This window comes from Tiliqua scincoides, chromosome 10 (assembly GCF_035046505.1).
Source record: "Tiliqua scincoides isolate rTilSci1 chromosome 10, rTilSci1.hap2, whole genome shotgun sequence".
NCBI lineage: Eukaryota > Metazoa > Chordata > Lepidosauria > Squamata > Scincidae > Tiliqua > Tiliqua scincoides.
Genome location: NC_089830.1, coordinates 27,511,979 through 27,539,550, shown reverse-complemented (window position 1 = coordinate 27,539,550; position 27,572 = coordinate 27,511,979). Strand labels below are relative to the sequence as shown.

The 27,572-nt window shown below is 50.3% G+C and overlaps 1 protein-coding gene and 1 pseudogene across 1 annotated transcript; one reads left to right on the top strand and one right to left on the bottom strand.

Annotated features, from left to right (window-relative positions):
- Positions 1 to 838: 838 nt before the first annotated feature.
- SLC1A5 (solute carrier family 1 member 5) lies at positions 839 to 24,087 on the top strand. Its single transcript, XM_066638225.1, has 8 exons — positions 839 to 1,180; positions 9,527 to 9,569; positions 12,612 to 12,701; positions 13,245 to 13,411; positions 14,556 to 14,789; positions 15,404 to 15,598; positions 18,438 to 18,572; positions 21,050 to 24,087. Exons 1-8 carry the CDS (start codon positions 927 to 929, stop codon positions 21,285 to 21,287), a joined length of 1,356 nt encoding a protein of 451 aa, XP_066494322.1. The 5' UTR covers positions 839 to 926; the 3' UTR covers positions 21,288 to 24,087.
- On the bottom strand, positions 17,944 to 18,063 carry LOC136661934 (5S ribosomal RNA; annotated as a pseudogene).
- Positions 24,088 to 27,572: the final 3,485 nt, after the last annotated feature.

Genomic DNA, 27,572 nt, shown 5'->3' with positions numbered 1-27,572 from the left:
GGCCCCCCCAGATGCAGGACATGACCCATTAAAGCTTAAAACACTCGCATATCAATTTCAAGTGCTTAATTTAAACATCATATTCTCTAATGAGTTTAAATCGATATGACATCTAATGTCTTGCAGCCCAATCCTGTCCACACTTTGCTGCGAGTAAGCCCCATGGACTCAAATGGGACTGACTTCTGAGTAGACATGCATAGGATTGGGCTGCAAATCTGCGCTCCCTGCAGGGAAAAGGAGGACCCTGCAGTTCTTTCAAGACAAGGCTGTCCTGGGGAAGCGGGGCGTCTGACCTCCTCCTCCCAGTCTTTGCCCCACGCCGGCGGGAAAGCCCCGCCCAGCCTTCCTCCCACTGCCGCGACGTCGCGGAGGCCCTTTACCCTTTCCTGGGGCACAACGTTGCCTTTTGGCGCCGGGCAGCCAATCAGGGGCGCCCCCCTTTCTGGGTGGGAAGGGGCGGAGCTTACCCGGCCGGCCGGCCGGGCTGGCCCAGCTGCGCTGCGGGCAGAGAGCGTGGAGCGAGCGCGCCACGTGGAGAGCCGCGCTCGCCCGGCCGGCCAGCCAGTAGCGGTGCAGGCGGACCGTCCGGCTGCTCAGGGAGCTCCTCCGCCGGCCGCGCCGCGCCGCACGTGGCAGCAGCAGCAGCGAGAGCCGCGGCGATGGAGCCCGGCGCGGAGAAGGGTGCGGCGGGCAACGGAGCCCTGGTCGCGCCGGCCGCGGGACTGCCCGGCGGCCGGAGCCTGGCGGCGACGCGGCTGCGCGGCTGCCTGCGGGCCAACCTGCTGGTGCTGCTGACGGTGGCGGGGGTGGTGGCGGGCGCGGCGGTGGGGCTGGGCGTGCGGCAGGCGCCCGGCGGGAGGCTCAGCCCGGCCGCGCTGGAGCTCTTCTCCTTCCCCGGGGAGCTGCTGCTGCGCCTGCTGAAGATGATCATCCTGCCGCTGGTGGTCTGCAGCCTGGTGGCGGGCGCGGCCAGCCTGGACCCCTCGGCGCTCGGCCGCCTGGGCGGCTGGGCGCTGCTCTTCTTCCTCCTCACCACGCTGCTGGCCTCGGCCCAGGGGGTCCTGCTGGCCTTCCTCATCCAGCCCGGCCAGGGCGTGCAGCAGTCCAAGCCCCTGGGCGGCAAGAGCGACCTGCCGCCCGCCAAGGACGTGGTCGACTCCTTCCTGGACCTCATCAGGTGAGCACGGCTTGGCATGCTCAGAGGCACTCTTTCCCCGGCCCGCATTGACATCGAGGGCCCGTTCCGCTGGGAAGCCAAACCGACAAAGTATTTCTTTACCCGGCGTGGAATTAGTCTGTGGAACTCATTGCCACATGATGCGGTGACGGCATCTGACCTAGATGCCTTCAGAAGGGGGCTGGACAGATTGGTAGAGGAAAAGGCCATCGCAGGTTACAAGCCATGATGGGTTTGGGCCACCTCCTGGTTTTAGCAGTGAGCTGCTTCAGAATGCCAGGTACAAGGGAGGGCACCAGGATGCAGGTCTGTTGTGTGTTCCCTGGGTCATCTGGTGGGCCATTGTGAGATACAGGAAGGTGGACTAGATGGGCCTCTGGCCTGATCCAGCTCTTCTCCAAAGGCTGGAGGCCTCTTGCTTTTCACAGCCATTTGGACCTATTACTTACAACCCCACACTGGGACAGAGACCTCTTGGCCTCTTGTGCTCTGTAGGATGCAGTGTGCACTGATGGTGCTACACAAACAATGACTGTGTGCATGTGTGTGCGTGCGCGTGTGTGTGATAGGTGAGCAGAAAGGAGACACACTTCATACATTCAATCATACACTTGTGGGTGTGTATCCTCTTCATCCTTCCATTTTCCCCCCTTGGCTCTGTTTATTTCAGTCTGCTTTTCTCCCATCATGCTTTTTTGCAAGTACTTTTAGGGGCTGGGTTGTCATTCTGCATCAGAGGAGTCCGTTTTTTTCCCCCTCTAGAAAGAGCATTTTGATTTCCATCCTGTCTAAGAAGTTGTTGGTTACAGTGTGTCAGTTTCACGCTGAAGGGGGACGGAATGTTCTCGGATGACGACCACGGTCTTGCCCAATGCTTTCCTGGCACTTGCTGAAAGATTACATCTTTACTAACCAGTTGGAGTGTACGGGATCTCAAGAAGTGCCCCACTTACTGCCCAGAGGTGGGAAACCGCTGGAGTGGGCTGGGACGAGAGTGGCAGCTGAACTCCTTGCTGAGTCAGGGGTGGCCATGATGGGACAGCAGCCTTGTTCAACATGTGCATTGAAAGAGGAATGTGTTGGCAAGAGGGGGAGAGCCGTGCAAGTAAACAGCTGTCTCCTGGAGGGGTGGGAGATTTAAAGATCTGGTTAGAGAGTGCATGTTCTGCAGGGAGGAGACCTCAGATTCAATCCCTGGCATCACCAGGTGACAAGATAAGGGAGACTTCTGCCCCCCCCCAAAGCTTCTCCCCAGCAGACAATGCCAACTTAGATGCATAGCCCATTTGCCTACGAACTTTATTTTGTTCATCTGTCTAGTGCTATTTTCAGTTATGCTGCCGGCTGTCACAGCAACTGTGTAACAATTAGCTTTGTATGTTAATAACAGCTGTGGGAAGGTGATATTGGACCACGTCATCCAGATGTTGCACAGATGGGTTTTGCCTTGTGGGGGACCCAAGCAGTTGCATTTGTATCTGGTCCACTTTTCCAGCTCAAACGTGAGAACAGTTTCTCGATATTAGTTTGACCTGGACCTTGCAAACATCCAATGCTGTGCGTAAAATAAATATTATTTCTTTGATGAGCTGGCTATGGAGGAGTATTTCTGGAAGCGGTTACTCGGTGTAAACTGCACATAGGCAAAGGCACACAGAGTGACTTCACTGATCCTTTGTGTTGAGGATCACAGGCTGAATCTGTTCCAGCTTTGCTTTGTGTTTCTCCCTCTTGGAACTTTGGGGGCTTGTCTGGGCACCCTGCTACTTGTCTACGCATCGCCCAGAGCTACAGGGTTTTCAAGAACAGAGCAAAACAGGAAGAGGTGGCACTAACGAACCAGTTTACCTGCTTTCTGTGCCTGCTCGTGTGCTCCCAGCTCAGACCTGTGGCACAGTCTTTTCGCATAGCTCAGAGCTGTGGGTGCAGCGCCCTTGATGCTGCCCAGAGATAATGTTCTACTCCTCCCTAAATGGGGGAAGCTTTAAATTAGGGCTGGCTGTTTCATAACATTTCCAACAGGAAATCAAAAACCTGTTTTTTAAAAAAGTACTTTGGTTTAGGCAGCATTCAGAGTATGTGTGCATAATTATCTCATTTGGAAAGCGCTGTTGTCCATTTGTACACTCTCCTTCCAGGTGTAACTGTGTGAGCATAAAATCTCATGTCGGAATGACCAGAGAAGTGAAATGGTGCCCCCCCCCCTGCAGTTTTGGCTGTGTTCCTTGCTTCACCACCTTTTGATCTCCCTGACTGTCATTGTATGAACATAAGAACATAAGAACAGCCCCACTGGATCAGGCCATAGGCCCATCTAGTCCAGCTTCCTGTATCTCACAGCGGCCCACCAGATAACAAGAGACCTGCAAGGCCTCCTGGGAATTGTAGTTAAGAACATAAGAACAGCCCCACTGGATCAGGCCATAGGCCCATCTAGTTCAGCTTCCTGTATCTCACAGTGGCCCACCAAATGCCCCAGGGAGCACACCAGACAACAAGAGACCTCATCCTGGTGCCCTCCCTTGCATCTGGCATTCTGACATAGCCCATTTCTAAAATCAGGAGGTTGCGCGTACGCATCATGGCTTGTACCCCGCAATGGATTTTTCCTCCAGTATGTGCTGCCCCTACTAATCTGTTGCTCAGTGTTGCGACCTCTTTGCTGAGTGCTTTGCCACTCCTTCCAAAGGAAGCCTGTTGTGTCACGTCATGAGAGTAAGAAGGTTCCTCCTGAATGGGTCAGAGAGGCATGACCAGTGTCCCAGTCTGCCTTTTCCCAGTTGGCCCTGCTCCCAGAGGAGTGGCACATGACTCTCATCATATCAGAACAGAATATTGCCTGTAATTTGCTGTATTGAATGAATGTGCAGTGCCTTAAAACAGGGTGTCAGGCCGCTCACATGACTGCATTGGTTGCTGTTGGGTTTATTCAACAACCCTAAAAGTCAGTTGCCTTCCCTCTCCCTCACCCTGGTCACAAGCCCAAAAGGAAACAGAGAATGGTAATATCCTTGGGGTTCTGCCAACTTTCTTGGCTGGCAGCCTGCAGGTGTTTCAAGATGGGCTGCCACCTTGAGATCTGGAGAGTTCTCTTATCCGGTGTGATTTCCCCAACAGGATAAGGCTTGAGTCTCCTGAGTCTGGCCTGAGGTGGTGGCAAATTTATAATCCCATTAATGGGAACTGTGCTTCCCAAAGACTGGCGCTGCAGTAGACATAAGCCTCTTTTCAGTGCAGAGCAGAGATGGGGGAGGCTGGTTCACCCGGGCTTACTGCTTGGCCACACTGTTTCTGCTTGGGGCAGTGGGTCAGTCCCTTGTCTCAGCCACACTTGTGGGCCACAAAGGCCATTGCACTCATGGTGACCTCAGGCCAGAGGGTTTGTAAGCAGGTGACTCTAGAGAGATTATAGCCAGTGAAAATCCAGTTCTTCGTGACCTACGGAAATGTGGGGTGATGCAGACTGCAGGCCTGCGGTCATGGAAAGCAGCAAGAGGGCCCCTCTGTCTAGGGAGATTTTCAGGAAAAGGGGGCAGGGTCTCTTCTGGCGCTCCTGGAATGCTTCTGCGGAATGTGATGGAAGTTGGGGAGGGAATTGGGGCACACGGAGGGAGAAGGGAGGAGTCACATCTGAGGCTTAGACCTAGCATCCGAGCCATAGCTTGGCTGCTATATCTGACCACACCATGCGCAAGCCCTCTTGCTTGTACCAGTCTACATGCTCCAACATGCTCTACTGACTTTCCATAAGTCACTGCTCAGTTGCTTTATTTTTAAAAAAGCAGAATTTGAAAAGAATCTGGCAATTCATCTCTTCCTTGAATGGACCATGTGGCCTGCAGAGGGTGAGAGCCGTTTTAGCTCCATGAAATCTTGAGATTGGGCTGGAAATCCAGAAATTTCAGGCATGCTGATAACACAGGCCTACAAAATTGAGGGTCAGAAAAGTTTTTTCCCAAACTTTACGGTGGTTTGATATGAATTTGGGGTGCCAATTCCAAAAATGGCATCCGTTTTGCCTCATCACGTCTAGTTTTGGAGATATAGTATAGCCTCATTAGAACCATTGTTCAAGCAGCTTCCTCATGAGGAAGCCATGGTGTAGGCTTCCTCATGAGAGAGCTGCTTGAACCATTCACTAAAGAGACTATTCCATGTATCCAAAACTAGATGTGATAGGGCAAAACGGATGCCATTTTTGGAATCGGCACCCCAAATATACCCAGGATTTGGTGTAAAGTTTAAGGAAGCAAAATGTGTGTTGGCCTGTGTAACTTGTGAGTGGCTTTTAAATTTGTGTGGCTTCTCCTAGAGTCCTTAGCTGACAAAATTATTATTGTAAAGAATATTTATATAACGCTTTTCATCAAAATGGAAAATTCTGTTGTTGGGCGAGAAGTGGATGGAAAGTCGAGGGGGTGTGATGGGTGGCACACCTGCATCCCCTCCAGCTGTCAAGCTTTGACTAAAGTCCCCTTTTCTGAGCAACTAACAGACCCAGAAGGACACCCCAAGCCTTCTCAGCCTTGGTGTATGGTCACCCTCCCTGCACCTCTTTATAACGTCCACCCCCTGCCTTGATTTCTGCCTCGCGATCCCTCGGGATATTTAAGTCAGAATTTCCCAACTTTTAATGAGTTGCTCCGAATGAGTCATGGCAGCTGACATTTAAACATCCGCCACTGATGGAGGGATGTTTGAAAGCAGTGGGGCAAGGCGGGGGGAAGGTGAAGGGGAAACTAGGTCTGTGACCATCTCCATGGGCTTGTAGCTTTTGGCACCTGGCTGTGTGTGTGTGTGGGGGTGGTGGTGGTGGTGGTAGTAGGGATAAACTTGGCAAGGGAGATCTGGTGCACTGCCATTTCTGTGCTGTCTGGTTTCATTTCTTTGTCTGCGCTGAGGAGGGGTGGTGCAGGACGGACGGCCAGCCTCCTCTGAGTCTGATGCAACATACTCCGGGTATTGAGTTTCCTTGCCGGTGTGGCAAAGTTCTCTGCTTCTTGAAGGTCTTTAAAAATATATATTGACCACGTGGAGACTAGCTGAGAGTTTGCGTAGGCTGGGGAAGGGAGTTTATTTGGGGGCTGACAAGGAAAATTCTTTGGATTCCTAGGCACCAGCAAACATTTTGCAGCCTGAGGCATAAACAGCTTCTTTCAGATTCTTAGACACTTGTAGGTCAATCGCTCTTAAAGGGTCTTGTACAAAGCACTGCTGTCCTGGCTGGGTTTTTTTTTCCTTGTGGATTTTCTAAAACTACATGTGTTATCTGGAGGAAGCTTGAAAGGCTTCTGGATGAAAACTGTTCTACTGTGACTTTTGGCTATGATATCGATGCAGTATTAGAGCACAGCATGTCATGGGTTTATTTGGACGTCTCTATTGCATCTGCTCATACTCCTGAAGAGGCAAGCTGCTTTTTCAGTTTAAGTTTGGAACGTCCATGGTGTGGCTTGCCTCTTCTGCATGATGGGAAAACTCTTAATAATAATAATATAATACAGGCATTTATATACCGCCTTTCTTGGTCATCAGATTTCTCCTCAGACTTTAATTCAAGGCGGTTTACATGGGCAGGCTGTTCTAAATACCCGTAGGGATTTTTACAATTGAAGACAGGTTCTATCTTTCAAGAACCACAACATTTCAGAAATGCTGTTTGGCATTTTCCTCTGTTGTGTTTCCCACAGTCTTGGGAGCCACCTGAAAGCACCTCCAGGGATTACTGGAAATCTCTAGACTGCATTTCAAGAACTACTGTGGAAGTCATTGGGGATCCTGTGACGTTGGTCCTTGCTTATCTAAGAATAGCCCTGCTGGATCAGGCCACAGGCCCATATAGTCCAGCTTCCTGTATCTCACAATGGGCTGTTTAATGGAAAAACTATGCTTGGCATTTCCAAGCTGAGAGACAGCAAGGCAAGAGTGCATACATTCAAAGATGATGAAACAGATAAAATTAACCCAGGATTGTCTGGTGTGAAGACCCTTGGGGGGGGGGGAAGAGCAAAATTCACTAAATATAAAGATGAAGGCATGATGCTTAAATCCTGCTTAATGCCCCCTATGGTTTCAAAACTGATTGGGATGTGTGCTTTGGGATGCGAGAGGGTTAACTGAGTGATGGTCAGCTGCTTAATCTATGTGTCAGAAGTGAATAGTGCTTTCTGTGGGTTTCGTGATTGACACAGAATTGCTCTGGGGCTTGTGCCAAGCAGCTGGTACGGCTGAGGCCAACTTATTTCTTTCATTGGGTCAAGGTGTATTTTGGGGAGAAGCCAAAGAGCGGGGCAGGGAATGGGGCCCACATGCAAGGCCCTCCAAAGCGAGGAGCCTTGTGGCACTTGAAAGTCGGGAGGACTTGGAACCTGCTGCATCCACCGAAGTGTTGCTGCTGTAATTCCTTCTGAGTTTTGAAGCAAGCCCCAGCTGCTTTGCTGTGTGTTGCTGCAACAGACCGACGGGGCTGCCCCTCGGGAATTTGGCCAGAGCATACTGTAGTGTCTCGGGCATTCACACACCTTCTCCCTGCAATCCTCACTGCAGCTCTCTGGCATCCTAGCCCCCCCCCCCCAAAGTGGACTAATGCGCTGCTTCTGGATGAGCCAGCCAAGCGGAGGATTAGCCTTTAATCTTGTTTGCGCTGCCCGGCCAATCCTCTGGCAGCCTCCTGTTCTGCACTGGGTGAGGTTCTGGGGAAGCACAGAGGGGATCAGGTCCAAGGGAAAGCCAGAGAGAGATCTGATCCCTCCAGGAACTGGGGCAACAGAGCAGAGAGAATCTTGGCAAGGCACAAAGAACCTGGAACCATGCTCCGCTTGGGAGCTGGTGGAGGGTAATGGTTAAAAGCAGGAGTTGTGAGCCAGGAGGTCTGGTACTTGGTGACCTGGGGCTACTCACTCTCCTCTTGGCCTTGGCTCCAGTAACCCAGCCCGGCAGGGTTCAGGTTTCAGTGTTTCATAAAAGGTTAGAGAGGTGCATGGAAAAAAGGCCTTAAGATGGGCAATTACCACAGTTCACAGAACCTCCAGCTTCAGAGGCAGTGTATCCCAGGTGCTTAGGGGGTAGGCAAACAGCAGGGCTGGACCATCATGGCCTGCTTTTGGACCTTCAGAGTCATCCGACTGGCTGCTGTTGGAACAATGCAGCAATAGATGAATCCAGCAGAGCTCCTTTTCTCGAAATAATATGCTTGAAGCCCTTAGGAACATCCTGGAGCATTGTATACAGTGCATACTGAATGGCTGTCATTGTCACTGTTGTCCTTGTCGGGGGGCCTCGTGAGGTGCTTCAGGGACTGAACCGGAATTGGAACTTCCTTGATGCAAACCACGCCTCTGTCACAAACTCGCTACGCAGCTGGCTTGGGCAAGCTGCACCCTTCCGCCCTCCCCATATGTAATATGGGGGTAACACCACTTCCCTTGTAGAGTTGTTGTAAGGACAGCATCAGGTTAATGCACGCAAGCAGTTTTTCCTGGTTACAAGACACTGTGTGAACACCCACCTTTGCGACCTGCAAGAAGTGAGAATTTGCCTCGAGGCACCACATGTGCAAACTGGGAAAAAAGTTGGGAAGAGCATTTGTGGGCCAAGTGCAGGCAGGCAGTGAGGGCTTCTTTTAACAGGCTAATTAGTATTAATATTAAATTTTGTTAATAATCTCACTTGATGAGCTGCGAAGACCCCTGCTGCTAAGAACATAAGAACAGCCCCACTGGATCAGGCCAAAGACCCATCTAGTCCAGCTTCCTGTATCTCACAGCAGCCCACCAAATGCCCCAGGGAGCACACCAGATAACAAGAGACCTCATCCTGGTGCCCTCCCCTGCATCTGGCCTTCTGACATAGCCCATTTCTAAAATCAGGAGGTTGCGCATACACATCATGGCTTGTACCCCGTAATGAATTTTTTCTCCAGAAACTTGTCCAATCCCCTTTTAAAGGAGTCCAGGCCAGATGCCATCACCACATCCTGTGGCAAGGAGTTCCAGAGACCAACCACACGCTGAGTAAATAAATATTTTCTCTTGTCTGTCCTAACCCTCCCAACACTCAATTTTAGTGGATGTCCCCTGGTTCTGGTGTTATGTGAGAGTGTAAAGAGCATCTCCGTATCCACTCTGTCCATCCCCTGCATAATTTTGTATGTCTCAATTTTGTATGCATGCTTCTTTCAGACTGTGAGACAGTCACAGGTGTCTGTGCAAGTGTGTTGTTGGTTAGGGTTGAGTGTTGGCGGAATGTACACAAAAGATGAGCCACACCTTTACTTGGATCAGAAATGACATTTTTATTTCCTTTGGAGTCCCATTTTAATCTTCTTCTGTCCCTTTCCCCATACAGGAACATCTTCCCCTCCAACCTGGTCTCTGCTACATTCCGATCGGTGAGTTGCTTCCCTTATTCCTCCCTTTCTTGAATGTGCACAGTTTAGGGCTAGTAGCATGTAGAGCCTGAACCCAACTAAACCAGTAACAGAGAAGTGGCTTGCAGTTCCTAGCTGCAAGGATGTGAGTAACAGCTGCCAACGAAATTAACAACTCAATGGGAGGTAATAATGTAGCACCTATGCAGGCAGAAAGGCGCCCATCAAGGATGGAATGCAGCTGTGGACCTCCAGTAGAGAGGGGAGAACTGAGATGGCTAGCATCCAGTCCCGCTTCAAGATTCTGTCCCCAAGAGTTTCTGATTGGACAGTTTAAATAAGTACAGAGTCACCTCCATCCTGTTAGCCTGAGAAGTATAAGAACAAAGCCCAAGGGGTTTGGGGCTTTTTGGTGGAAAAGGTTGTGGGTGCAACATCCTGCAGGTTGAGAGCCTGGTCCACCAGGCCATGTGGCCTCATAGGTAACCTGGAGCTGAAAGATCTACAAAAGAAAGCTGACCCAGGTAAGAGTTAGGGAATAACAGAGAGAGCCAGTTAGCTTTGTTAATTTAATGCTGATATGTTTCCTAGAAGTTTTATGCCTCTAGCATTTGCTGCCTTTTGTAACTTTGTGTAACCCTATGTACTTAATAAAGTAAAAATCCTTTTACTAAGTTGTTTCATTGTCTGTTGGGGACAAAGGTTCAGAATCCTGCCTAGCCGTTCAGCAAGCTACCAAATACTCATTGAGGACTAGTAACTTGAGGACTGAGGCTTTAATTAAAGAAAGTGCTCAGTGCCTGCAAGGGATAGAATTAAGCCTAGAGGGTCTCTGTGTCCCTGGCCTGAGACACTGGCGCATACAGAGTGGTGGCAGTACTACGGAACAGGGGTCCTTGAGGGCTCTAGGGTTCGAGAACCAAGAACTCTGAGCACCCCAATACCCTGGGAGTATAAGACACTCCCCTAAAACTGTCCTTTGAGGGGTGTGTTTATGGGGGGAGTTAATGTCTTCCCACTGAATCCAAGGCCAGCACTGGCCTCCATATCAAACAGGTCACTTATACATACCAAACCAATATCTGTGACTTAAGTATGATTAAGCAGTCCAGGGCTCTTTCTATAGGCTGGGTCCTTCAGAAAATGCAAGCGGGGATGTGGTTATACAAAGGAAGGGGGTTAATTTCCAGGACAGAGGGAGGAACTTGAGGCATTGGCTTTGTTGGGTTGAACACAGGACATGTGGCTTGGCTTCCTGGTTGCCTGGGGACCTCTTGGGCGACAGCAGTGGACCAGGTCAGCCTTTGCTTGGAAAAGGGAAGATTCTTTCCTTCAACCAAAGTTGATTGGATTGGACAGATTTCAAAGGAACTGGTCCAATATGCATTGCAACAGGCCATGCGCGCCCCCCCCCCCCCCCACACACATCCTGCTGCCTGGTCCTTTAAGCAGGAGAGCAAGTATGCCCTCTAACTCTGAGTTGTGGGTCCGCCATAGTTCGAGTGCACCATGAAGTGTCTTCCACCCTCAGGCCATTAGGTGGAAGGTTGTCTGTTCTGGCTGCCAGTGGGTCTTGAGCAAAGATCTGTCTTTTCAATAACTTGCAGTTTCTACATTTACAGATAATAATTAGTCACTACTAATTCCTAATCACCTGGTCTCATCACGTGCTCCTGAAACACCCTTCTTCCTGCCCAAAACTTTTTCTAACGGCCTTTATCTGTGACTGCACACTTGTGCCCTAATACTGCGACTGCTTCCCCACTTTTCATTTTGTGACCTGTTCTTGAGGACATGTAATCCTCTTTAGGAGCGTGGGCGGGTTTGGGATAATATAACCAATTGGGCTTACTGTGTTTTAATCGCCTTGTTAAATTAACAAAGGCAAATCCCCTGAAAGGGTGGTGAGTGGAGGAGAAATCTAGGCTGCTTCTGCCTGTATCGATTGGTCTGAAATTAGATGCCACCTGTTGGGCTTCTAATGACAGGCATGGAGAAGGAAGGCATCACCCACCAAAGAAGGAATATCTGCCCCATGCAGAATTTGAACAGAGAGATCGATGCTTTGTTGCAGGTCTCTCAATATGAGCCTTTCTGGGATAACTTGCAATGCTATTTTAATTTATAGCCTTCCTTTCTTCCGTGATGAATCTCGGGGTGGTGTGCAAGGCATTCCTAGGAAGTCGCCCTTCTAGACACCTCCCATTATCAGAAGAGGCACTCTTATTTCCCTCCCTATTACAGGAGCACATTGCAGTGAAACTGTGGAACTCACTGTTACAAGCTGTGGCTTAGATGGCATTAAAAGTGGATGGAACGGATTCATTCTGGGAAGTGGGGAAAGGAGGTTTGCCTTGGCTGTTAGTCACAGTGGCTGTCAAGAGCCTTTCTCAGAGAATGCTGGCAGGCAAGAACTAAGTACTAAGGCAGGTTATCTCCTTCATTTATTGTGCCCAGAAGGTGGACTTCTAATCCACGGGAACAATAGAAGATGGACTTCTAATTCTATCTGAATTAGATACGCCTTTGGTTGGATCCAGCGGGTTCCCCTTGGCTCCCCAAACCAACAGGGTTCTCAATCCATTTCTGCCCTACACATTTGATCCCTGTTGCGTTTATGCAACTTGGGGCAGAAATGGCCCAAAGCCCAATCCTAGGCATGTCTACTCAGAAATAAGTCACAGTGCGTTCAATGGGGTTTACCCCCAGGAAAGTGTGGATAGGATTGGGCTGTTAATCTGCAGCTCTGCTGGTCAATGAATAAATGGAATTATTAAGTGTGCAGGGGTGCAGACCACAGCGGGGGGGGGGGTGACACCACTAATGGCCAAAATTGTGAAAACCTTGGTATATTTGAACAATGCCATTATGCTATTTACTATTCAATGTGTAATTTAATGCAGAATGTAATGAAACAAACCATGTCTAAACCGCAGGATGTCTTTGGAGTCTGCTGCTTGCCCCTCTGCCTTTGAAACATCCAGAAATCCAAAGCAATGCTCAGCTAGTTTTGCCTGACATGCAGCTGATGTTCCTTTGTGTTTTGTTTGCTTTGCCTTCCAGTATATGACCACCAATTATACTTTTGTACCAGTAAAAAAGAACTTGACCGATGAGCAGGGAGTTGTCTGGGAAAATGTCACAGTGCTGAAGGTAAGAAGAGAGCGGGGCAGGCTCTGTAGAATAGCACGTGCCTTGGCTGTGTTGTTTGAAAAATGTTGGGCTTTTGTAGCCTTCCAAGTTTCTAGTCCTCAGAGTGAGGTGGGGATGGAGGAGGGACCAGCAATGCTCCCCGAGCCCTTCTCCACAATGCCATTGTCGCCAATTCTTGTTACTGCTTGAAGAGGGAAGGCTGTGGGACTCTCTTGCCATTTCCACCTGGCCTTCTGAAGCTGAGAAGAAGCTGCTGGGGAGAGCAGCATGGTGGAAGAGTGGGGTGGGGGTGATCAGAGAAGGGGTGGGTGACTCCCACTGCCCCCTGGACCTGGGTACTACCTGCAAATTGCTTGGAGAAAATGCTGCACACTGAGGGTAATTGAAATTGGCAGTGTGTGAGGATCTCAAGCATGTGGTTTGATTGTCTGTCCTGGTGGCAGGAAAAACTGTTAAGTTCTTGTTTTTTGCCCTGTGACCGAGTTTCATGTGCATGTCTCTGCTTGCTGGGTGTTGATCTCTCCCTTCTCACTTACTCTTCAGGTCCCTATAGGCGGCGAGGTCGAGGGGATGAACATCCTGGGGCTGGTGGTCTTCGCCATCGTCTTTGGGATTGCACTGCGCAAGCTTGGGGCCGAGGGGGAGAACCTGATCAAGTTCTTCAACTCCTTCAATGAGGCCACCATGGTCTTGGTTTCCTGGATCATGTGGTAAGGGGTCCATCCAGCATGTGCCTCTCTAGGATGGTTATAGCAGATATTCCAGAAAGTGAACATATAGGGAGCCTGGGAAAAGGGCCGGGATTATAGGCCACTCTGAACAAGTGTACAGGGCTGTGTCTGAATATCCTGGGCTCGTTATTCAGTATTTTACTTCACATTTCTATGCTGAAGTGACTCCAACTCTCCTTAATACTGAGACTTGTGCACATCTATGCTTGATGTTATCTTAATTTGGGATCAATTACTTTGCAATCTTTTTTTTTAATCGTTGTGTCAGAAAGACAGAAATATCACAATCCACAAGAGTAGGAGGGGAAACATAAGAAGAGCCCCACTGGATCAGGCCATAGGCCCACCTAGTCTAGCTTCCTGTATCTCACAGTGGCCCACCAAATGCCCCAGGGAGCACAACTGATAACAAGAGACCTGCAAGGCTTTCTGGGAATTGTAGTTTAAGAACATAAGGACAGCCCCACTGGATCAGGCCATAGGCCCTTCTAGTCCAGCTTCCTGTATCTCACAGCGGCCCACCAAATGCCCCAGGGAGCACACCAGACAACAAGAGACCTCATCCTGGTGCCCTCCCCTGCATCTGGCCTTCTGACATAGCCCATTTCTAAAATCAGGAGGTTGCGCATACACATCATGGCTTGTACCCCGTAATGAATTTTTCCTCCAGAAACTTGTCCAATCCCCTTTTAAAGGTGTCCAGGCCAGACGCTGTCACCACATCCTGTGGCAAGGAGTTCCACAGACCAACCACACGCTGAGTAAATAAATATTTTCTCTTGTTTGTTCTAACTCTCCCAACACTCCATTTTAGTGGATGTCCCCTGGTTCTGGAAACAACTGATTATGGGAGAGAAAAAAACCAGCCAGTAAAATGAATTGAACTGGCAAAAAGGCTTCAGGGAGCCTTGGACAATATACCCAATTGCCCTCCTGTTTTGTCCTCACAACAGCCCTGTGAGGGAGGCTAAGCCTAAGGGACAGTGACTGGCCCAAGGTCTCCCAGTGAGTTTCCTAGTTAACTGGGGGTTTTGAAGCCAAGTTTCTCTGTTCCTCATCCAGGGTTCCAACACTGCGCCGTGTCTCTGACCTACTATCCTGAAGCCCCCTTCTCTCCTCCTAGGTACGCTCCCCTGGGTATCATGTTCTTGGTGGCCGGCAAGATCGTGGAGATGGAGGATGTGGTGCAGCTCTTCACCAGCCTGGGCAAGTACATCTGCTGCTGCCTCGTGGGCCACGCCATCCATGGCCTGATCGTCCTGCCAGGCATCTACTTTATCTTCACCCGCAGAAACCCCTACCGCTTCCTCTGGGGCATCTTCACCCCTCTGGCCACTGCCTTTGGCACCTCCTCCAGGTACAGAGGGAATTATTGGGTCTGTAGGAAAGGGGTGGAGGGGGGAACCTTGAGAGACAATCAGGGAGGGGGAACCTACTTGAAATGAGCCCTGTAGCAGCTTGGGGTAAGAGAGGCTGAGTTTCTGCCTTTTGTCTCCACTCTTTCACACACACCCCCCCCCCCCGTCCTTGTGAAAATGTGTTTCAAACAAGAACCACGTAGAGCAAATTAAGCAGCTGCCCTAGGGACCTCTAGCTAAAGAACTTCTTCTTGGCTCTTGCTTGCTCCTAATTATTGAAATATATATATACACACCTTTCCATACCTGGAAAAGACTGCTAATTTCATAATAAAAATATAATTATGAACAGTTGTGATGAGTAACGAGTTATTCGAGGACATGCTACTATCACAGAGAGAGGCAGCCAGCCAGCCATATCTCCTGAGGCAGAGCTCCACAGCTTGAGGGCCATCACCAAGAAGGTGCTGTCCCAGGTCCTACCAGCTGAACCTCTGATGGAGTGTGGGTGTGGAGAGAAGCCTCTGAAGGCTGTTCTGAGTGGAGGCACTTCCTTGGATGACCAGGTCCAAAGCTCCAGGCTGTTCCTGGACCTGCCTCCTTCTCCTTTCAGCTCTGCCACCCTGCCCCTGATGATGAAATGCGTTGAGGAGAAGAATGGCGTCTCCAAGCACATCAGCCGCTTCATCCTGCCCATCGGGGCCACCGTCAACATGGACGGGGCTGCTCTCTTTCAATGTGTGGCTGCCGTCTTCATCGCCCAGCTCAACAGCCTTCCTCTCGACTTCATCCAGGTCATCACCATCCTGTGAGTATTAAGGTGTCGCTAGACCCTCTGTTTAGAGGACAGCTGTGCCTTTAGGCTGAAGGCAGGTCCACCTAGCCCTGCACCACTCGGGATCCCCTAAAGTCTAGTGCAGCCCGGCAGCCATGCATGGTGACCCTCTAGAGAAGTACCCATCAGTAGGGAGGGGCCAGAGCTCTGGGGTGGGTTGGATGCTTTGCAGACAGAAGGTCCCTCTTGCCTGTTGGCAATTCCCTGCTGGGGGGCTCTGTCAAGCTTGACGGGTTGCAAGTCAAGCCCTCCAGGGCAAGCCAGAGATGTTTCTTGTTCCTCTCCTGCCTCCTGCTGCACCCTACTTGCACCCGTTGGCTGAATCCCATCCTTCAGATCCCTCCCTTGCTAGCAGGACCAAGAGCATGAGTGCTGGAGGAAATCCACTCCTGTCGCTTTGTGTTAAGCCTTGAGCAGGATATAATTCTGTCGGGGAGAATGCTGCAGCCTCATGATCTTGGAAACAAAGGGAGGATTCAGGCTGATGGGTCACCTCGGGCTGCTCAGAAGTGAGGGCAGTGGAGGGAGGAGGTATCCGAAAAGTACCACGAACAACAGCGTTTTGTGTGAGCCAAAGCCGTGGCTAATCGGGTGGAACTTTGGCGAAATCCCACAGTGGAGCTTGCATGGCTAACTCTGGGCTTGGTGAGAATCAGGCTGTCCCAGCACAGGCCTCTGAGCCAATCTTAAGGACTAAGAACTTGGTGCCGATGTTCCTTTCCATTGGTACAGTGAGATTTTGTGTGATTTTTGAGGCCTGGGTAGTTCAGGGAAGGCATTCGTTTTCCCTGTATTTTCAGTTAGTATCTGGGGAAGAGCCCGAAAGCTGGTGTGGCTTCTTGAGAAACTCTGCTGTGATGGGGGGCGAGCTGCTAGTCCTCTTGGAGGTGCTCTGGCCAGATTCCAGCGTTCAGGATCCAAGGCTTAGTGCCCAGCTTGTCTGCCTTGGCCTCCAGGCATGTTGTCTGCTCAGGCAAGCCTTGTGCCTCTCCTTGTCTTCCTCCCATGTTGAGCGTTGATCTTTGCAAACATGCAAATATCTGGTCTCAGGTAAAGGAAAGGTCAGCAGCTACGTTGGCCGAGGGAAGGCGGTGCAGCAGGTGCAGAGTAGAAAATGTTTGATGTCTTTAGCAATGAGGAGTAAAGAAGTAAATAGTTTCAGAAGGGGTCCAGGCTGTTTTCCTCCATCCTCCAGGTGCTTAATCATCCGTGAAGGAGACCTTTCAGGAACTCATTGTGCTGCAAGCCTAGGTCAGGAGGCCCTATCGGAAGGGGAAAGAGGCGGGTGTTACTGCTGACCTCTATTACCCTAGGCAGGTGGGGGGCGTGGTCTCATGCCACATACACAATAATGGGGGAGTGCTGATTTGCTCCAGCTTGGTCACCCATCCACGTTGGCTTGTCTATTGGCTTTAAAGTGCAGCTGTCTCTTCCAAAGCTCCATCGCCCAGCATTTGGTATCCGATGGTGGCATGGATGCTTCTGGGTGCTCATAAGCAGAACAGGGAGGGATCCCCCAGCTAGTGAACTTCGGAGGTAGATTGCCTCTGAACCTGGAGGTTCCAGCTAGCCTTTATGGCTAACAGCCACAGATTTGTCTTAATTCCCTATTAAGTTAGTGGTTGTCCCGACGTGGTAGCCTCCCGTTGGCCCTTGGTTCTTTGGCTGGTGGAGGAGGCCCGTGTCTTTCCCTGTCGTTTCTACTGCCCCAGGATAGCTGGCATTGCAAAGGGTCCCGGGGTCATACCGTTGGGATCACCTCCTAGTGTAGCAGAGTATCTGTGATGCAGTCTCTGTTCAAAAAATAGAGTGGATCCCCCCCCCCCCATAAGAAATAAATTTAGGATGGATCTGAAGTGGCCCTTCGGACGCCAGCCACTGCTTTTTTTTAATGCTTGAGCAACTTCCAGGCTTGACCATTCACCTGACTGGCACATGAACTGGACTTTATTGTGACACTGGGGAGGAGGAAAAGGTAGCTGTAGCTAAAGATTCAGCTCCCCCCCCCCCCAGCTTGCTACAGCATTATCGGATGGTGCTCCTGTGCCCTGTGGGTGAACTCCTATGCTCTAAGCTGGGGCGTGATGCCTGTAGCCTGCTCCACCCTTGACCTGCTTTGTGGGGCATGTGTGTGTTTTGTTCCTCGAGTCCTGGGCCATTGGCTTGTTGAGCTGGCACAGCTCTTCCAGGAAGGGTGGCCGCACACATGGGTCACTGTCAGAACCAGGAAGCCCCAGGAAGTGTTGGCCGAGGTGCAGAAACCTGGGTGCCTGGTTGCCACTGGTTGGCAACCTTCAGTCTCGAAAGACTATGGTACAAGCCTACAGCACCCAGTATTCCCAGGCGGTCTCCCATCCAAGTACTAACCAGGCCTGACCCTGCTTAGCTTCCGAGATCAGACAAGATTGGGCATATGCAGGGTAACAGTTGCCGCTGGTGGTTCAAGAAGCCAGTCCTGGCAGTAGGGTTGTGGAAGGAGGTGGGAACATGCAGGGCTGCCCTTAGCAGAGCTGGCGCCGTGGTCTGCTTGGCTCGGTGCTGGCTGCTGTGGGCGGCAGCAGCTTTCACGGCTTCAGACGGAGGCCTTTCCTGCCTGCAGGCAGGTGCTGTGTCACTGCCCCCTCCACTGTCCTCAGAGTTCAAAGGCTGGGTGGAAACCCAACCCTCGTTCCCTGTTGTCCTAGTCTTGACACTTGACCCGCAGCCTTGCAGTCTGCCAAGCACAACACCAAGCTCAGGCTGCCTCTCAAAACAAGTTGGCAAAGGGATACCTCCAGCAGCACTCTCTGATCTACCTGCCTCTGGCCCGCAGGGTCACCGCGACAGCATCCAGCGTGGGAGCTGCTGGGATTCCTGCGGGCGGCGTCCTCACCCTGGCCATCATCCTGGAAGCCGTCGGGCTGCCCACCAACGATATCTCCCTCATCCTGGCCGTGGATTGGCTGGTGTAAGTATGGGCTGCCGGGGGTGGGAGCAACAGATTGTTTCCTTGCCTGGCCTCATGGGTGGAATCATAGAGGTGGGAGGTCAGCTAGTCCAACATCCTTCCAGATCCGCTTGTGTTATCTAGATGGCCTTATGCAGAGTAAATGACCCTGAACAGCTCAAGTGAGTAAGCCAAGCAACAAGCTACAGGGGGAAAAAGAAGGCTTTTGGATCCCTTGGCCGGAAAGGGTTGGTGAAGGCAGAGGCAGGACTTCCCTGACCCAGTGCAGACCCATCCATCCCATCCACCTAAGAAGGCCTCTTGCACACAAGTCTCTGTGCATCCAGCATCTATGACCTTCAGCCTAGAACTCGCTCTCTTCCAAGAGATGAGGGTGTGTTGCCTCTGTGAATTTGGGGCAGGGGGAAAGTACCTGAAGCTGCTTTCAGTGGAGGCCGATCATTGGTCTGTTCCACCTGGTGCTTGTAGCAGCCCTCTGAGGTCTCAGGCCAAGGTCTTTCCCCTCCCTGCTGTCTCAGCTCCCCTAAAAGTGGAGAGGTCGGTGCTGAGGGAGGGACCTTCTGCATCCAAAGCAGGGCTTGGTCACCGAGAGGTGCGATTCCTGCCCAGTCTGGTTTGCGACTCATCTCCTTCAGGCTACCCTTGGGAGGCCTGACCCATGTGCAACAGCCTGCCAAGTATGTGAGCAGATCTGCTGAACAGGCTTGTCCGGTGCTGCTGAACAGGCTTGGGGCACAGAGGGTCCCTGGGGTCACTAGAGAAGAGGTTGAGCCAGCTGGGATTCCGCTTAGAGTGGGCCTCTTGCTCTCCTTTGGAGGAAGGAAGGAGTCTGCACAGTGTAAGAAGAACCCTGCTGGATCAGACCCAAAGATCGCACGCCCTGCTTGTGCAGTGGCCAGCCTGGTGCCTCTGGGAAGCCCAAAGCAGGACAGCAATACAACAGCCCTCCTCTGTCTTTCAGAGGCACACGGTCTCTGAACATGGAGGTTCTGTTCTGATTATCGTGGCTATTACTGAAAAGAGCCCTGCAGGATCCAACCGAGACGATCTTAATACTTTCCAGCATTTGGTTTTGCACAGCCAGCCAGATGTTTCTGTGCCAGACATAAATAGCTGTCGACTTAAATAGTCATGTTTCTGTACACCCCAAGGACAGCACATAAAAGCACCCAATAAAATAAAGCAGCGGCTGTACATATTAAAAACCATCTTCCAATAAAAACAAGTCCAGCAAAATCGTTAAATAGCATGGGGACACCTCCTCTTCCCCTCCCCCCCAGCCTTTAAAGGAATAACACAACCATGGAACAGTGACAATCAACCAGTTCAACTAAAAACATTTTAATCTGGTGTTCAAAGAAGGTTCCCCCCCCCCCATCAAAGGCCTTTTCCTGCCTTATCAGGCAAGGACCTCCTGAGAAACCTCGAAAGAATGGGCAGGCTTGTGTGGAAAGCGGTTGCCCTTCTGAGCCAGAAGCTGTCCTGGTCCCAAGCTGTTAAGGGCAGAAAGCAGATCAGGATCTTCTGGTGGATTTCTGGCTGATTTGCAGGCGATCAGCAAAAGCTTTGACTCCTAACCGCTTAACTATTATTATTATTATTATTATTATTATTATTATTATTATTATTATTATTATTATTATTATTATTATTAACAGTATTTATATACCGCTTTTCAACTAAAAGTTCACAAAGAGGTTTACAGAGAAAAATCAAATAACTAATGGCTCCCTGTCCCAAAAGGGCTCACAATCTAAAAAGATGCAAAAAGAACACCAGCAGACAGCCACTAGAAAAGACAACACTGCTGGGGTGATGTGGGCCAGTTACTCTCCCCCTGCTAAAAAGAGGAGCACCCATTTGAAAAAAGTGCCTCTTACCCAATTAGCAGGGGTAAATAAATTGCAAGTAATTGCAAGTGAAACATAACAAAACTCTGCCCTGAAAGGCCTTGTGCTAATTACTTCTCTCTTAGCCTCAGTGTTCCTCATCAGGAGTATGAATTGATTGACCAGGTCTTAGTGCAGCTCTGCTATCCAGCTGTAGAGAGTTGTGTTTGAATCCTTGATCTGTGTCATTTCTACCATATAGTTTTGCGGTTTGCTTATGCAGATTATCCCAGCCTATGGCTCAGAGGTGTGCAGTGGGCTATTTGCTCTGCCTCCTTAGCTACCATTTTGTGCCTGGCTCCATTGACAGACCCCGGGAGTTATTTTTTAATGTAGGGATCTACTCTCTTTTTAAAAACATAGTCAGCCTGTCCCATTTGGGGGCTTCAAAGCTTAACGCCAGCACTCTGAATTGAGCCTGGAAATGAACACAAAGATGATTGCAGATCACCTGGTCCTTGGAGGTATATTTCTGACAGATAGCGATATTGCTCCACTTAGCGACTGGAGCTAATAAACATCTGGTTCTAAACCCAGTCAATCTTAGGCAGCCTTAACTGGTGGTATTTCCCCCTTCTCTTGCTGCAGGGATCGTACCTGCACTGTCCTGAACGTGGAGGGAGATGCTTTCGGTGCAGGTCTCCTGCAGGTGTACACGGAAAAGACGATGGGCAAAGCAGAGGCGGAGGAGCTGATGGAGATAAAGACGGATGGCCTGGAGACCAGCAAGGGGGCGAGTGTGGAGGAAGGGTCCCCGCTGATCAAGAGAGACGGTCCGGCCCTCTTGGAGGGCGTCAATTCTTGTGAAAAAGAATCTGTGATGTAGACAGGCAAAGCATCTTGGACTTCCAGGAGACAAACACTCTTGTTTCGTTCTTAAAGATATCACTTGAACCTGTTCCGCCCTTGAAAGACTTGAGCTCCCCGCAAGAGGGACAGCTGGTGAGGGGGACTTGGGTGGCCAAGTGCGGCCCTTTCTGCCTTTTAATGCCCAACTATTTGCAATTCACCCAGTGCTATAAACATTTTACAACTTTTTTTTTAAGGGTTAGTGTTGGTGCTCAGCCCTGCCTGAAAATCTGGCCCTGTCCTTGCTCAGGGACGCTTTACCTCCTAGATGGAGAGTGGTGGCGGTTGCTCTTACTTAGCTGTAGGAGAGGATAAGGCACTCTGCATGTCCTCAGAGGTCCTCACTTCACGCGTTCCAGGCTGCAGCTATTCTGAATTGGCCAGGTGGGAATTGGCAGCTGCTGTCCTGGAGGTCTTTTGGTACGCTCCTTTTGTCTCTTCTGGGCCTCCAGCTGCATTGCTGCTTTCTTAATCTTTTATTTTAAATATATATTTTGGACCAAACAATTGAAAGAAGAGTCTCTTCCTGTATCTAGTGTTTTATGTATGCGTATTCCCCCCCCCCCATTTTTCCACTCCAGTAACCAGTTTGTTGCGGTGGTGGGGAGAAGCATCTCCCTGGGACAACTGTCAGAGTTCCTTTTGGATTTTCCCTTTCCCAGAACTCAAGTCCTGTTTGTCAGGCAGCGGCTGCCTCTTGCTCAAGCACGGATCAGGAAGGGATCTCTTCCTTCCTCCATTTCTTGCTTAGTTTCCTGTCTCCATCTCTCAGGATCCACAGGATGTTGCTGGGACCTGCTGGTTGACATAGGTCACTGTCCAGGCTGCAGACGCTTCCGTGGCTACTGGCTTAATGCCAGGTTATTGTACGTTCTTGGAAACCCGTTTGTTTTCCCCCGTTCCCACACTGGGGATTGCGTGCGTCTTTTATATAATGGTACATTGGTGTCTGCTGAGTGGCTCAGCTGAGGTCTTAATTTATTTCTGGTACTTTTATTTGCGCTGGATTGATGGGGGTGGGAGGGGTGTAAGCTTTTCATGCTGAGGATTAGAGGTTAACTTGGGGAGAGATGCTGGACCTGCCCCAGGCTCTTTCAGCTTTTCTTGGGTATTCTGGTCTTTGAGATAAGCAGGCAGGCCCCTATCAGTTGTGCAGAGGGGAGTGGTCAGCGACTGGGGACCCCTGGACCAAACCTGGTGCATTCTTGACCTTCCAAAAGTTGACACGCACACACCCACTTGCCCAAAATATGGTATTTTCAGGTAGGGAGACGGAGGAGGAGGAGACAGCAGATGGTCAGTGATGGGGTAGAGTTAGGAGAAGGGGAGGCATTGGAAGTGATGAACAGTATATCCCACAAGTGCTCTGTTGTTTCCTCACAGTGGCCTCTTGACAAAACCTTAATTCCTGGCCAAGGCCTTACTGTGTCCCCACAGCTAATTGCACTGCCTTAAGCAAATGTGCGCCATGTCACACAAGCTCACATTTGCACCTTTGTCCTGTGTCCCCATAGCCAGAGCTGGACCTTGTGATGCATCTGAACAATAGTCTTTCATATATCTTCAAGGGTCTGCCAGACCGCCACAAAACTGTGGATCCTCATGGCTTTAGATATCAAGGCTCTGTCTGCTGTGGCTGGTCTCTTGATGATTTTTTTCTTGCTGTTTTGGGAATAGAATTCTTATGTTAAAACGTATGTTTAGAAACTTCTGCCACTGAAATGTTATGAACGGGTCATCTGAGGCCAGAGAGTCTGCCCTTTCCACCTGTCACCAATGAAACAGATGAATCTTTGGGAGGTTCACAACTCGCAGCCAGCCAGTAACCTTCCCCAGCTCCCCCCCCCATATCAGTTCTAGTGACAGTTGTGGAAGGGAGACTTCCTGCCACACTGTCTCTTGATGGGGCTGCTCTGCAAAGCCAAGTGTGGCTTGTTGGTTTCCAAGAGCCAGAACAGAAAAGAAGTTTTTTTGTCTAGGCTGTATGCCTTAGAACAATTGTAATTCTACACCATGAAAAACCGGATTTGTATACGATACGTAAATTGTGTATATATTTGTAATGCGCATCACTAGCTCAGGTGTGCAGGAAATGCCATTCTGCTGCCAATTGCTGGCACTGAGACTTTGTCTCTATGCACAACTTCCAAGTTTTGAGGAGGAAGAGATGATGATGATGATGTATACAGCCACAAGGGCTAGGAATTTGTGTTAAACTTTTTAAAAAATTATGACAGCTGTCCAAATGCTGAACTCGGTAGTGGATGCCAAACTAGCTGTTTCTATGGTTGGAATGCCAAGTTGCTTGCCATACACAATCCTGGTTGTCTGACTGTGTGCCAGCTGCCTCAAGGGGGGGAGCATCTGGGGGTCCTCCTTTGTTGTGGACAAAGTGTCCCACTTTATTGCCGGAGAATAATTCTTTCAGTGTGAGGTGGACACGGACAGGAAGGAAACGCACACAATTTTAGCGCTTTGAAATAGGCTCGTGCCAAGGGTTCCCCTGACAACCATCACCAAGGCAACCCTAGTGATGACGTCTGTCAGGATCAAAGCTCTCAGGTGAGGGAAGGAACGACTACAGCTCTGGCAATGGAGTCTTCAGAGGGCTGGGTCGGTTTTGGGCACAGGCCACCCTACATCAAGCCTGGACTGTGCCACTTTCAGATATCTGAGTTTGACATCAAGCAGACTTCCAGCGTGGCTTGCGGAGAACAAGGTGTGGGAGCTGGTGGGCAGCTGGGTGCTTCTGCTGGGGCTCTGTGTGCCAAGCACAATATGACACTAGGAACAGAGGAAGGTTCCTGTGCCTGAGTCACACCTTTGATTCATCTTGCCTGGTGTTAGCAACACGGACTGGCAGTGGTTCTTGGAAGGTTTTGGACAACAGGAATGTGTGGATATCTCTGGTCTTGCTCCTAAAGGGGGGACTTCTGCACTCCACTGAGCCCTTTTCCTTGCTCAACTTCCTCCTTGTCCATCTCCTACCTCTGAAACAGAGTGGTGTTTCAGAGATGGCAACTGTTACCCTGCACATGCCTGATCTTGTCTGATCTGGGAAGCTAAGCAGGGTCAGGCCTGGTTAGTACTTGGATGGGAGACCGCCTGGGAATGCCGGGTGCTGCAGGCTTATAGCATAGTCTTTCGAGACTGAAGGTTGCCAACCATTTTTTCAGAGATGGGGCAGCACGGTAGGTATGGCAAGTGCCGCAACATACCACGTAAGCAACCTCTCCCATTTGCCACTGCTGCCCAGAATGGCTCTGATGATGAATGGGAGGTGCTGCTTACATGGCACATTGTGGCACCTGCAATGCTTACTGTGCTGTCTCTCTTCTAGCCACGACATTGCCTAAACATGCCCCCACGTACCTGGGGAACCAGCGACCAGCATGTGCAAAAGTGGATTTGTTTAGTGCCAAGTATCTGCCAGCCTCAGTATCCTACTGGGAGAGGACACTTTCGAAGCTGCTGCATTCTGAGAATGGCAACTTCTGCAGTTCCTCAGGCTGGATGTTGCAGGCTACCAGTTGTGCCCGGCTTTTAAATCTCAGCTTGGCTACTACAAAGTTACTCCTTCCAGTCACTACTAAGGATTGCACTCCAGCTGTAAACACTGCAGAGAATCCATTCTTTGCCATTCCTTCGGCACAAAAGGGGTGTGTTTGTGTGTACACAGCAGACGAGTCTTCATTTCAAGCAATCTAGATCCAATTGAATTGGCAAGGTAACTTCCGGGGTCATTTTAGTCCCACCTCTTGCCGAAGAGAGCAGTTGTGGCTTGCTCTGTGGTGCCCACAGCCTACCTGCTTGCTGCCTTCTGCTTTTGGAGTTCCAACTCTCTACTGCCTGTGGCAGGCATAGCCAGATCCTAACTCAGGCCTTGGGGCGCTGTTTCTGGGAGGGGTTGGCACCCAAGAGTGGCTATGGCATTTGTCTTGTGTGTTGAGTCCGCAGAACAAGCTGACTTGCAACCTTTGGCATCACAGCTTCAAGGCTGCTTGAAATGGGGGGAGTTGTGTTGCTATTTTTTTTTTTAAACCACCTCTGTACTTGAGTTTTTAACAGCATCTTGTTCTGTGGTGGCTGCACATGATGATGCTCCTTTCCATGCTGCTGAGTTTCTCCTGCCGACTTCTGCAGAGCAGGCTACTGCTAAGGGCCGAGGAGAGAGGGGCAAGCGTCTTCCTGCCCAGTTGGCGACCCAGGCTGGTGGTCGAACTGACTGTAAATGTGGAACAGGATGCATTTGCACAATCTTTTCACTTCTTTCAACACTGAAATGGTTGTATTGAAAAAAGTGTCTTAATTGCCAATTGTCTGCAGGGAATAAAAGCAGGGAGTGGAAGCCAAAGTGTGCCTGTGAGTTTTCTCTTCACCTCTCATGTTAATCATTTCCATGGCACCATCAAGCAAAAAGTGGTTGCACACCACTTCCTTTGAGAATATCCTGTGTTAGGTTCTTGGTGTGCCTATTTTACAGACCAAAGTGGCAGGGGCTATGGCCAACCAGAGCTACATTCCCCACCCCCCGCCCTAGTTCCAGGACAGAGCTGTGTCTCCTGCTAGCTCTCGAGTGCACTGCTCTGCTAAGTACATGTGGGTCAGTGATGCCTGTGCCTCTATTTCCTATCTTGCATCTTTTTTGTCCTTCAAATGATTCCCCATTCTCAAAAATCCAGCTCCTGAACAGAGGCTTTCTGCCCAAGGCAAGTCTTCTGTTGGCAGGATCTGGGGTGGCACAAAAGGAAGGGGAAGCCCCTCTTTATGCGGTGGCTTCAACTCAGAGGTGTGTTCAGGTGAGATTGCATAGCTTGGCCTGCGTGAACAACTTTTTCTCAGCCAGAGTCCTGGGCACCTGCCAGCTTCTCTACCCAGCAAAAGAGGGCCTTGTGTAAAGTCCAAAGAAAACAAAAGGGCTGGGAGAGGAGAACAGCATCTCCTGTACTCGGTTACCTGCCCCAGTGTGCTCTTTCCACTCCTCTGGTGCCTGGCGGAACAGGAGCACCTGGCACATGATATGCCCGGGAAGGGCTGGGTTTGCAGCAAGGGCAACTGGGTGGATAAAGGAAACTTGAGCCATGGCATGTGAGCAACACTGTTCTTACCTGAGGAACTGCCTGCTTTGTTCCCCATAAGGCCAGCTTTGTGGCAGAGCGTATGTCTATTGCAGTCACTTCTGGACGGCCTTTCCTGTGTTCAAGGTGCTGCACAACCAAAACCCAAATTGGTATGCAAAAGGATTAGTTGTTTTGCATGGACAAGTCCTGGGTTCAATCAGAAAAACCTAGGAAGAGTGTTGCTAGATCAGATCCAAGCCTCATCTGATACAACATCCTGTTTTTGTAGTGCTGCTGTCTCCTCCAGTAACTGGTAGGGGGAGGGGACAGACTGCCACAGGGCATGGAAGTTCCATATCACCACCATAGTCACGGATAGAGCTCTTGTCTATGAATTGGTCTATTCCTTTGGAAACTGCCTAATCCGGTGGCCACCACCCTGGCTTGTGCCAGCTGTGTACTGTTATGGTCACTACATCTCCAACATGGTATTGTTGAGCTGGAAAAGTGCAGGAAAGGCCCATGCAAGCTCCCAGTCAGAACACTGGGGCAGCTCCACTATGAGGAAAGGCTCATTTGGGGGTCTTTAGTTTTTGAAAAAAGGCAAGTAATGGCAGAAGAGAACACCACCTAATAAAGCTTTATAGAAAGAACTGCTTCGCTCCTCCTGTTTAAATTCCAGGAGTCATGGCTGTAGCTTTGAGGTTCTGATTTGAGGCATTACTTACCTGAAAAGATGTTGGGAGGACAACAGCTGCTGCCCTCTCCTGCCAAGAACATGGCACGACAGGGCAAAACACATCGTGATGAAGAAAGCAGAGAGAGGCTAGAGATCTGTCTCCTCCAGTGGTGTAGCTAGAGGAGGTGCAAAGCACTAAGTTTTGCAGCAAGCCTCACTGCAATGTGCAAACAGGCGCTCCCTCTCTGGAGCCCTTCCAGTTGGGGGAGCAAAACAGAGGCTGGAGATCAAGGGCAGTCAAGTCAAATGCCTCCGTTTTGCCCCCCCTGCCCAGAACAGCTCTGAAGGGGAGAAGGAAGGGTACCTCGCATGCTATGGTGGGGCTCCCTGCAAAACTTAGTGCTTTGTGCCCCCCTCTAGCTACGCCACTGACCTCCTGTAACCCCAAGCACTGACATTTATGCAGGGATTAGAAACCTGTGTTGCTCTGCAGAATGCTCTGCCAGAACTCACCAGCCCCCTT

Bases quoted from the DNA above. Each gene is read 5' to 3' on its own strand.
- SLC1A5 (XM_066638225.1), top strand. From the start codon at position 927: ATGATCATCCTGCCGCTGGTGGTCTGCAGCCTGGTGGCGGGCGCGGCC. The intron at 13,412-14,555 runs GTAAGGGGTCCA...CTCTCCTCCTAG, and splicing joins TTGGTTTCCTGGATCATGTG to GTACGCTCCCCTGGGTATCA. The intron at 18,573-21,049 runs GTAAGTATGGGC...CTCTTGCTGCAG, and splicing joins CTGGCCGTGGATTGGCTGGT to GGATCGTACCTGCACTGTCC.